The sequence below is a fragment of the Cucumis melo genome, chromosome 10, assembly GCF_025177605.1.
Source record: "Cucumis melo cultivar AY chromosome 10, USDA_Cmelo_AY_1.0, whole genome shotgun sequence".
Lineage (NCBI taxonomy): Eukaryota > Viridiplantae > Streptophyta > Magnoliopsida > Cucurbitales > Cucurbitaceae > Cucumis > Cucumis melo.
Window position 1 is genome coordinate 10975668 of NC_066866.1, and position 12497 is coordinate 10988164.

At 30.2% G+C, this 12497-nt stretch overlaps 1 protein-coding gene across 1 annotated transcript; it reads right to left on the reverse strand.

The window, feature by feature from the left end:
- Window positions 1–261: 261 nt before the first annotated feature.
- LOC103496680 (putative ATP-dependent RNA helicase ECM32) lies at window positions 262–7022 on the reverse strand. Its single transcript, XM_008458643.2, has 6 exons — window positions 6814–7022; window positions 4380–4916; window positions 2576–3631; window positions 1725–2052; window positions 1345–1606; window positions 262–748 (listed from the first exon to the last, which is right to left on the reverse strand). The coding sequence occupies exons 1-6, from the start codon at window positions 6946–6948 to the stop codon at window positions 520–522; spliced, it is 2547 nt and encodes an 848-aa protein (XP_008456865.2). The 5' UTR covers window positions 6949–7022; the 3' UTR covers window positions 262–519.
- Window positions 7023–12497: the final 5475 nt, after the last annotated feature.

Below are 12497 nucleotides of genomic sequence, written 5' to 3' on the forward strand. Positions count from 1 at the left end.
CTTAGCAAAAGAATGTGGTAAACTCGTGAGCTGAGGAAAGGGTACAAAGATGTAATTAGAAGAGCATAACGACTCTGCGTTGTGATCATAAGATAAATGTGTTTCTATGCGATAGGAACCTTATGCTTGATTTAAAAAGGAAATGATTTTTCATGCGATTTATACACATCGGCCCATCTGCATCGTCTCGAGCACATGACGACACATGAAAACAATTTAATGATAAACACCTACGTAATCTTTGCAAAGACTTTTAAATTGTACTAAATTTATGCTATCATTTTTGGATTAGATTTTCAAATACGTGATTCTATATATATTTGCGCAATGATAAGGGAAAAAAGGAGGACCTGACGACCCGAGGTCAAAAGCAAATATAAAAAACATAAGCCCAATAACAAAGAGATTGTCACATAAAAACTAAAAACACAGAAAAAGACTGCCCACCCAACAGCTGTATATATAACATTAACAAACCAAAAACTTAATACTCATAATCTTCCTAAGTGTAAATAGAAATCAAACTCTTCCATAGTGATTATTGTTGTAAATGTTATCAAGTTTGAGGATCTCCTGTTTGATATCACATATTTGCCAAGTCTTTATCATTCTCATTTCATTTGCCAACTCTTTGTTCTCCTCAACATTAAAGAAACATTGGCGAGTCTTGGCATCATTGATAACATCTCTCCACTCTGAATTGCTCTTTCCTAAAGTTTTTGCATCTCCCACAATCCAAAGGCAGAACCTAAAGAAATAATAAACATAAGAAAAATAATATATGAAGAAAAGCTAAGTCGATATATATTCTTTTCTATTTTAATTCATCTTCACAATGTTTTTCTTTAATATAGTATTGAAAGGAAGACCACGGAGAGGAAAAAATTATGAATTTTATTTATAAACTTTTACTCGATAAGTTTAATAAATCTTTGAATTGGAACAATGACCCGATTCAACTAGATATATATATGATATACAAAAGTAAAAAACAAAAAAGTTTAATAACTCACATGTTTGAAAGTTTATAGACTCATTAGATACTTCGTTATAAGCTTAAAAACTTAAGTAATTATATAAGAATAAAACTAACTAAAAGTTTAGAAGTAAACTGATTCCAACACCTTTTATAGCATTGAAAGTATGACGATAGAGAAGCTAGACCATTTCTCTTGTTAAGACAGCATTTATGAAAGAAAAAAAAAAACGGCTAAATTACAAGTTTAGGTCTAAACCTTTTAAATGAAAATTGAAATTAAAGTGTTTGAAATTTAAATATTCAATATGTGTATATATATAATGATTTTTAAAAGGAAGTAAATGAATAAAAAGTAGTATACGTACCTTGCTCTTGTTAGAGCAACATTGGTTCTTTGTTTATTTGAGAGGAATCCAATGTTGTGTCCACTGTTGGATCTAACTGTAGAGATTATGATTACATCCTCTTCACCACCTTGGAAACCATCAATTGACTTTACTTTTACTCTAAATCCTTCGTTATTATTCTTCTCATATTTTCTTCCAAGTTTTTCTTGAATTGATGAAACTTGTGCATTGTAAGGAGATATTACCCCGATGCTAATATCATTCTTGTTTTTGCACCATGCTGTATTTCAATGAAAGCCCAAACTAATTTAGATTTTGTAATTAATAATTAACATAAACCCCAAGTTCCAACCCATATTATATATTAACAAAGATCGTTTGGAAGTTGACATACGTACCTTTGTAAAGCATTTGGACAATTTGGGTAACAACAATTACTTCAACCGTATTCTTCTTGCTTTGTCCATCACCATTGCTTTCTTCTTGTCCACCACAAACATTGATAAAAGAATATGGTCCAAATAAAGGACTTGGGAGGTAATTTTTTTCATACCCTTTATTCATTACAATGGAAGCATCCATAATTTTATTCCCATAAAATTTTGAATTCGGGAAGTAACTCACAAATGGATGCATCCGATATTGTGTATCTAATAGGTGCTTTGAGTATCCCATTAAACTTAGCCTCTCATAAAGGCTTCTACCGAATTTAGCTCCCTCACAAACCTAGAACGTACAGAAAAGGATGTATTATTAGTTTTTATATTATTTCAAATAAATCCCAATTAAATATGTATAGATTCTTTAACTTTTAATTCTGTGTCTAATCCATATTTGATGGGCTATTAAACATTGTTTTCGATGATTTTTTAATGGACAAAAACCAGAAAGCAAGAGTACATACAATTCAATTTTATTTTATATTGTTAATTTAATTTTATTCTTAGAAGACCAATTAATGACTAAAATAAAATTCGATAGATCGATTTGATATCCTTTCAAGTTTAGTAAAAATTCCATTATTTACACACACCTGAGATATACTTTTTAAAGTTATGAGTCTTTCTAGCTTTACCTAATCTCAAAACTTTATAACGATATATAATTATTAAATATTGAATTATTATAAGTAAAACTCATCAACTTACTTAAAGTTTGTCGTGTTGACTTTAAAGTTGAATGTTCGATTTTTCACGCTAGTATTATTGAAAACAAATATATGAAACACTTGATATAATTAATTGCATACCTTGCTCTTTATTGTTGCTGGTAATTGGAACTCATCACCAACAAGAAGGGCATGGTTTATATGTTGAAGTTGCAAAGGTATAAGGGATTCACATTCCTTCAATTGTGCAGCTTCATCAACAACAACCAAATTCAGTGAATTCTTTTTCACTGAGTTTAATTTGAAGGAATTTGATGCTGTGCTAAAAATCAATGAAGCTTTCTGAAAACAAAACTTCTCAATTGAATTCTTGCTCAATTTACTTGGAACTTCAATTTCATCAAGAGAAACTAAAAGTGTCCTCAAAACCAACAAACAATGACACTTCAAATCAATCAAAGCTTCTCCCATTTTATCATCATCATCATCATCATCATAATTATCTTTACTCAAGAGAGTCCCAATATCACAAATAAACCCAACAAGAATCTCCAATTTTTTCCAATTATGCTCCATAATCACTTGTTTTGGTATATGAGTTGTGAAAATATGAACACAGTCTAAAAGGAAGGAAGCATTTAATTTGAACATTCTCTTCATTTTTGATAGCTTATTTTCTTGGAAAATCCCTATCATTGATGTTATTTGAAACTTCAAACCATGTTGTCCTAAACACTTGAACAGTTTTTCAACCCTACGATCCAAATAAATGTCTTTCAATTGATCATGAGAATCAAACTTAAGTCTATCTTTGTTCCCAAATAAGAGCAACTCTCCCAAAGGGCAAAAGACATCATTTTTACTTAGGGAATCATGCTTGAGTAAGTTCACAACTTGAGAGGCAAGATTTGTAATGGCAACATTTGTGGGTGCACAAGCAAGAGTCCTAATTTGGTGATTTATTGTTAAGATTTTCCAAAGCAATATACTTGTGGTTTTAGTTTTGCCTGTGCCTGGTGGACCCCATATAAGCTCTATTGAAGGTTTGTGTTGGCATATAACCTTTTTTATGCAACTTTCTATTGCTACTCTTTGGGACTCATTCAATGATAATGATGGTAACCTTAGTGTTGGGAAATTTTGAGTTGAATAATCTTCTCCATCATTTCCATTGCATTGTTTGCAAGTTTTATTATCCTGACAAAATAAACCAAAAGTACTTCATTACTTTCTAAACTTCACCTTAGGATCATGACGGTAAAATAGGATCATGATTAGTTCAAAACTAACATTAAAATCCACCATCGTGTATTTACAATAATTATCTCAATAATTATTATTTAAAATCAACACATCAAACTAATTGCATCCTACCTCTATGATGATGGTACCATAAATAACAATTTACAACTAATATCAAGACCATTACCTTCTTACATTTACGTATATAAGTTTCATGATGATAATTGTGAATATGTATGTATGTATAACGAACATCAATATATGTACAAATTGATGAAAAATTTAGGAATTAATATATTATGAAGACTCACAATTTTTTAGATATGGTACGTAGGAAATCTTAAATGATATATAATTTCAAATTTTACTTGCAACAAAATTATTAGTTTAATTATATTTTTCCTTATATTCATGACAAAATAACAAAGCACTTTTTCAACAAGCATGTATCATCATGGCCAAGAAGCACTTTATTGTGCAAGTTTTAAATTAACCTTTCCTTCTCTTTTTAAAAATATTTATAAGACTAAGTGTGTGGTTTCTAATGAAAATATAATACAAATAGAAACAATCTTAAAGAAACTTTTTAAAATTGAACATCGTTTTTACTTAAAGCATGCAGGACCAAAGTGCTTCCCTAAGTAATGCTAAATTCAAAATTATTATTAAACAAAACCATAGTGTTCAAGTATAGAAAACTTACTATCGATGTAGTTCCCAAAATGTGCTTGACGATCCCGCCATCAGAAGAACATTGTAACGTTTTCCATATTCTCAAGTTGGTTGTCAGGTTCATAAGAAAAACAATGAAAAGTGGTGTTGAATTAAGTTGATCCATGTTGTTGGAAATATGAAGGTTGAGATGAGTAGGGGTATTATTGTCATTAAGTTGTCCTAACCAAGCAAAAGCCCAATTAAGCTTTGAGCTTTTCTCCAAATAATCACTTGTAATAGTTTGAGGGTCAGCGTCCAAAATGACAAAAATATCCCCTGGAAGTGATTTGTATGGTTGTTGTCCTTTCCCACCATCACTGTTTCTCCAAGAGCTAACATTAACATCGAACAAGATTTTGCCTTTTTTTGTGTTTGTACTTTCAATAGAAATCACTTGTGAGAAAGGTGCCTTTTGAATTGTCTTCAAATTAGAACACAACTCAGCTCTTGTTTCTTCTAACAAAGGGAATATATATGAGGCTTTATATTGCTCCTCTGTTTCAAATGATTTTGGGATCTTTCTTACCTGTGAATTAACATTTTTAGTCAATAATATCGATATTATACTAACCTATCCATAAATCGATATCTTCGTATTGATATTGACAAACATATTTTAATCTTTTGTTTATTCTATTCATAGAAATTTCAATAATAAAGTTTAAACTTGTGCACTTATATATATTATTTTCTCCTTGAATTTTTAGTTTGTAAGGAACTCTCATTCGATGACAATTGTTTTTTTTTTCATGAATGTGAATTCCATTTCAAAAGTATCGATAATAGAAAAAGCTCATCTATCCTATGAAGAATATAAGAAATCATTAGATTTTTTTTTAATGTGAGATGCTCATATTGATAGCCAAACTCAAGAGAAAAAATTAAAATTTTCTTTTTCACTTCACAAAACTTAACTTGAATTTTGAAAATATTTGAGAAAGTAAAAAAATATATATATAAAAGTAATAGTAGTGTTTATTTTTAAAAAATTCAAAGTCAAATAATAAAAAATTCCACTAAACTTTGTATTTTGCTTTTGAAATGCACCTAACATCCAAAAGGTTTCGATATTGGTTTAAACTTTTAAATTTTTTCTTTTTAACATACTTTTACTTTTAGTTTCGGGGTAAAAGTTGGTTTAAATTTTACAAAGTTTCAATAATGCCATAATTTTTTTAAAAAAATTCTTAGAATCTTTTAAAATATCCGTACGACTAGTTTTATTTCTTAAACAATTCTACTTTACTTCAAAAATGCTTTTAAATTAATTTTCTTTTTTTTTTAAAAAAAAAAGAAGAATATTTTTTAGGGACATTTTTAAATATGAAAAAATGAAACAAAATATTTACAAAATATAGCAAATTTTAGTTAGGTTCTATCAATGATACACAGTGACATTAATAGAAATTAATAGAATCTAAAATTTTATTATATTTTGTCAATTTTTCTATTTTTACTACTCTCCTAACTTTTATCAGGAAAGTTTCTACATGTTAAACCTTACATTAGTGATTATTTGTTTAGGTCTATTTTGGAAATCGTTTGACTTTTATTTTGTTTTTGGAAATTAAGCCTGTATAGACATCAATTTCCACCCCCAACTTTTTCATTTATTATCTATTTTTTTTATCAATGGTTTAAAAAATCAAGCCAAGTTTTGAAAAAAAAAAAAAGGCTTTTAAAAAGTTATTTTTGTTTTTTGAATTTGACTAAAAATTCAACCATTATACTAAAGAAGATACTAATTATTGTAAAAAAAGTGAAAGGAAATAGCCATACTCTTCAAAAAAAAAAAAAAGAAAGAAAAAAACCAAATAGTTAGGAAACGAAACCTTAGAAATTTATTTATGAAATAGAGTAAAAATTTGTATCACCCTCCCTGACAATCATAAATTTACGAAGAAATAAAAAGGTATTGATGAAGTATTCTTGATTTCAATGAAAATATAAAACATGGTAGTCATTTTTTATTCCATGTTTTGAAATTAAATAAAAATGTTAATTACAAATATAACAAAAAAAACATTAGAAAAAGATATAATACAAAATTAAAAAAAAAAATCATAAATATGACAATATATAGATAAATTCTAAGAATTTATCAATACTATAGTATATCACAATAAAAGTCTATTAGCAATAAAGTTAATCACCCGATAGGTGTTTAGTTAGCAATAGTGTTTATTACATATAGATTTGGTTACTTTTTATGATTATTTTAAATTATTGTTTATATATTTATTTGTTAGTTGTAAAAGCAGTACCATCAAAATCAATCTAACAAAAAGTTAAAAAATAAAGAAAAAAGTATAAACCAAATTAACAAGAGTAGTAACCAAAAGAGAGAAAAAAAGAAAAAAAAAAAAAAGATAAGATAGAGAGAGAGAGAGAGAGAGAGAGAGAGAGAGAGAGAGAGTGGGTACCTTGAGTTTGTAGAAGTTTTGATTGAAGACATTGTTAAAGTCCCAAGAAAACAAAGCATCAATAAGGCCATTAGACTCCTTATGATTACTAGCTTTGTTGCTTCTACAACTGCTTAGTCCTCCTTCTCCTTCCATATTGTTGAATATTGTAGAGAGAAACAATAAGTATAAATGTTTACAATTATAGAGGTAAAAATGTTTTATGTGAATGAAAAATATGAGAAGCAATAACACAAATTTATATGTGTCTTAGTAGTGATAAAGCAAAAAAGAATGTCGAGAGGAAAACCCTTTGAGAAGGAAGCGCGGGGAGACTAAAAATTGACTTGGAATTTAAAATCAAATATATAAATGAATAAATAAAAGGAATAGAGACCTTAGTTTCCAACTTATTTCCCAATCCCTTCATTTCTTTTTCTTTTTCTTTTTTCTTTTTCTTTCTTCTTTTTCTTTTTCTTTTCTTCACATTGACTTCTATAGTATACCCTACGCTACTTTTTATCTTCACCAATCACTTTTTATTCTTTCTTTCTAATTTCTTTACTCACTTCTGTTACAATTTTTTCTTCTTTTTTTTTTTTTTGGAAATTTCTCTATTGAACAGAGGAGTGAAAGATTTACACTTATGATGACTTTTAAATTAAAAGGATTTTTTTATTATTAATATATGTTGATCGATAGTTGAGTTAACGTAATCAGTCATATTGATAGATAATAATATAAATATATTATCATCTATTATTGATAAAATCCAAGATTTTTCTACCTGTTGTAAATATTTTAATTTGTTTTACTATATTTAAAAAAAAAATTACTTTTATCCCATTTTTGTTGTTTCTTTTTCTTTTCACCCCAATTTGGTTGGTTTCTTAAAATTTCAAATACAAGAGAATCAAATTTTCTATTTTACCAATTTATTATAAATGGTAATAGTCATCACTAATATGATTGATAATAATTGACATTTTTCTATATTTTAAAATATTTAGATTAATTTTACTATATTTACAAACAACTTTATTAACTTTAAATTCTTGCAAATGAAGACATATAAACATCATTTTTACAAATAAAAAATGTTCTTTGTTATTTATTGTACCGTTATTTTAAAATTATATTTAAGTTAGTTACATTAATTAATTATTGGTTTTTAAAATTATGATTAAAAAATATCTAAAATTGAAATTCAGTAGCAGGGATATATTAGAATCCTTTAAAATATGTAATATTTTTAAATGATCTTAGCTCCGATATAGTTGTTTTATTTTTTTAAGTTTGAAAATTAGTTATTAATTCATTAGCATAGAAAATTAAGAAAAACACTGAGGTGCATTACACACAAGACCCAAGACCTATAACCTGTGTTCGTGTATCTCACCTGATGATGCATTAAAAATTCTTATTACTTCATTTTTTAAAGGGAATGTTTGATGAGAATAAGATGCATAACTATGGGTTGATCTCATCATTTAGGTACAAAGTCTAGCTGTCCAGTCCAATTCCAGTTTGGCCCACTCCAACCCTTTCATTCATTGGATTGGATATGGATCTGTCTTTTTAAGTTGGATCAACCTGTGCCCTACCCGAGTCGTATTTCTATCGGTCGTGAATACAAGAATAGCAACTTTAAAATTATCATTTTGAAAATAGTAAAACCTGTCTTTTTCTTTTTCAAAAAATGACAAAGCAAACAAGTATACAATGAATAAGAATTTGAAAAAACCCAAAATATCTCTATATACATACATAGAGTTCCAGCTACTTTCTTAAGTTAAAATAAAACGTAATTACACTTTAATTTGAAACATAAATATACCTACATTCTTGTCCAATCAAAACCAAAACTCTTCTTCAAGCAGGCAAACCCAAATCTCTACCCTTCCTTTTACAAATTATCGTTCCTTTTGAAGTTTCAATTCTATCTTCAACTTCATCATGCATTTCAAGAAGAACATAAACAAAATACGGTCCTATTTGAAGCATGCAAACACTATTATATTTTTTCATCTTCCATCTTTGATCTTCAAAGTCTACAGCTTGCAATCTCAAACACTTAGAATTGAAAAAACAAAAAACAAAGGTACAAAAGTTTCATCTTCTCTGTCTCTTAGGGAAAATTTTAGCCTTTTTTTCTAACTTATTTATATTATTTAATTAATAAGATGTAGGCAAGATTTGGGGAGACTTTATCTAAAAAGCACAATATCTTAGCATATTTTGCTGGAAAACAAAATAGAATAGTAAATCCTTTAAAACCATTTTTTGATATAATTAAAAGGGATGAAAGAGAAGAAGACCATGGCGAAAGTAAGACACAATGATCAATTGATAGTTATATGAGTGACTAGAAAAGTGTAACGCCCCAAATTAAAATAATTTATTTTAATTATCTTAAGTTTAATTTGAAAAAAAAATTGGTGTAATTTTTCATTCAATTGTTGAAATATTTGATTTATTGAGATTAGAATTTATTAGATATTTTGGAAAATATCTAATTTTGTAAATTTGGAAATTTTGATTAAAGTTGTTTGTTTTAAGAGATTTATATTTGGGAGAAATTTGATTAATTATATATATAATTATATAATTAATTGAAATTGAAGTTGAAATAATTATATTATATAGATAATATAATTATGTAAGAATAATTATTTTGGGAAGATAAAGGTGATTTGATTCGAGAGAGAGAGAGAGAAATTTGAGTTTAAAAAAGGAAAATTTGGTAGGTTTTAATGAAGAGAGAGAGTATGAGATTTTTGGGGAAAAGAATAAAGGAAAAAGAAAAGAAGATGATAATAATTTTATATTATTATTAATTTTCTTTAATTAGGGCCTCGGGATGCGTGGTAACTATTCATCATCTTCCTCACAAACCCTAAAGAAACCCTAATCTCAAATCCCATTCAACCCGCCACCGCCACCAACCTCCTTTATTCGGCAGCCACCGTGAACCGTCGTGTTCAGCTGTCTCTTGTGTCAGTTAGCCGTCTCCATCTACACCTCTGACCGTTCGCCTTCCACTGCGTCGACAGACGTTTGTTAGTCGACCGCCACAAACGCCCAAGCTTCTCTTCGCTCGAGCCTTCACCGAGCCATCTTCGTCGCCCGTCCGTAGCTGAGTCGTTTTCCCCGTCAGCGTCTCTGTCAGTGTCTCCGTCACAAGTCATCGGTCGTTCGCTTGTCGTTATGGTTCGTCGTTCTGTCACAACCGATCACCTCCCAGCCGCGTCCCCAGCCGTTCGAGCCGTGTGCGTGTTTGCGAGACGCGTCTCCTAGCCGGCTGAGCCGTCCTTTCTCTTCAGCCGTACGCCAGCCGTATCTGAGCCGCTTCCAGCCTTAGCTTGAGCCGAGCCGAGCCACTTAGCCATTTTGAGTCGTCAAGCTTTTTATTTTTTGGGTTTTTTTCACCTATTTTGGTAAGTTTGATTTGGTTTTTTGGCATACCCAGCAGAGATTGACTTTTTGGACCCTAAATAATTTAATTTTATATTAAATTGAGTTATTCTTCTAAAATGACTGGTTATATCAATTGGAAGTAAACTATGGAACGTTGTCCTAAATTAAGGTTGAGTTGGATCCGACATCAACTTTGGGTAAGTTAAATTAACTAGATTTTTTTTATCCTAAATTAACTGCAAATTAAGTTATCATCTTAGTATTTTATCCTTACTGTTTAGGATTTCCTGGGGAAGCTTAACTGTCACACCCCCTCCCGGACTACCTGCTACCTTAGACCGAAAGATGGCGTGAAGCCGACGTACAACGTTATTCTGTACCTGTATCTGTCGACTCTGCTTAAAACTTTCATGTGATGAACTTGCCAATCTAGTATATAAACTATTGTACATGCCACAAAACACATCGGATCCTAGGCTAGTCAAACACAGCTAGTCAAACACATACATGAAGTGTACCTCAAAATTTACCAATTTCACGAGTAAACCTAAAGACACCTTAATCAAAATATAACCAACAAAATTTACACAACTACAGCTCCTAAAGCTTATACAAACTGTGGAGTATCTATAACATACAAGGGTGTGAATACATCACAACACAACAGACTTTATGCCCAACTCAAAACACGTACTGGCAATCGATAATGAAGCTTCCGCAGACTAAGGCAGTCTATCAGGCACCGGGAAGTCGATCTCTACCTGGAAAATGGGTAAAACATTTTGGAAAGGGTGAGCTATGGAGCTCAGTGAGTGACTCAGTTTAAAACTATGAATTTAAAGTAAGAGCACGTGAAAACTTTACACATATAAATCTGTTTATACAAGTCGTAAATGTAAATGTGTAATAGTAAGAATATCTTCCTTAAATACTCAGCATGTTCATCATTGAAATCTAGCAAGGCATATCAAGTATATCGAAGCATTTTAACTAACTTGACGAATCTACGTTGTGTAGGGTACACCTAGTACAACAACGTTTACAAGCACTACGATGTAGTGGGGCCCGCCCAGCACTCCCATCGTCTTTGTCGTAGTGGGGCCCGCCCAGCACTCACGACAGCATCGTTGTTACGGAGTACACTCAACGTCAACAACGAAATCTAACCAGTGTGCACACGGTAATCTCTAGCCTCAGGCTCAAGATCTCAGTCATGTAGTTAATGAAAATTCCATAAATCATCATAAAATATTAAAACATGCCTGCTTATAAATTTTACACAAAGCTCGAACTTTACTCAGCTCTTTCGTGGAAAATTGTAGTTCTTAAAACAAAACTTCATACTAATTCATGCTTTGCTTAAAATATTGTGGTTTAAATACTTTCCAAACATTTAATATCTACGTGCTAGCATAAATTTCTTTAAGAAATCTAGTCTCCAAATGTATACTTGAAAATAGTCATGAAATTCAAATACCTTTCATGGCTTCGTAAATAAACATTTATCGCATTCAATCATAATAACAGTTATGGAAAATATTTCAAAGTTGGTTTTGTCACTCACAGTCTTGGGCTAGATCCTTGGTCTATAAGCTCGGTTTAATTCTTCTCGGCCTGCCAAAAACCCAACCGAGTATTAAAACCTTAAACATTCTGGTTTCCTAAAGATATACATAACATGTCGCACCAAAGATGACGCTCACGAAAACAAAGCTTAAGAAATAAAATCCTATCTCAACAATTCTCTAAAATTTCCAGATTTCTAACATAAACTTCAAAGAACTATAACTTTCTCAATACTTAACCAAAATGAGTGTTCTTTATATCAAACTCTTAATTTTGAGATCCTCTAAAACTTACCTGAAGACATATAAATCTGATTCCCCGTGCATAAACACATATAACCCTCAAAACAGAACCACTTCCAGAATCGCGCGCACACGACCTCTTTAACTTGTTCCTACAATTTAACCAATATTTAGTCGTTTTTGGTTTACAATTTCTTCATGAAAGTTGTAGTAAATTGAATAAGCTTTCCAACCATACCAAATAGAAATTCTAACTCCACCGATACACTCTGAAATACAAGAAAAACCAGAGACCTCCTGATTTCGAGTGAAAACCAACTGCCCTGTTTTCTTCATCAAAAAGCACCAAATGAAAATCCGAATTTGCTCCAACGTTCTTCATAAAGTTTGTTTAAAAATGATTTAACTTTCAGTAAATGTAAATCTCACCTCTTAATTCCTTTTGAAGAGTTCAAACCGAATTAAAAACCAGTGATGTGC

Bases quoted from the DNA above. Each gene is read 5' to 3' on its own strand.
- LOC103496680 (XM_008458643.2), bottom strand. From the start codon at position 6,948: ATGGAAGGAGAAGGAGGACTAAGCAGTTGTAGAAGCAACAAAGCTAGT. The intron at 1,607-1,724 runs GTACGTATGTCA...ATTGAAATACAG, and splicing joins TGTCCAAATGCTTTACAAAG to CATGGTGCAAAAACAAGAAT. The intron at 749-1,344 runs GTACGTATACTA...TTATTTCTTTAG, and splicing joins GTTGCTCTAACAAGAGCAAG to GTTCTGCCTTTGGATTGTGG.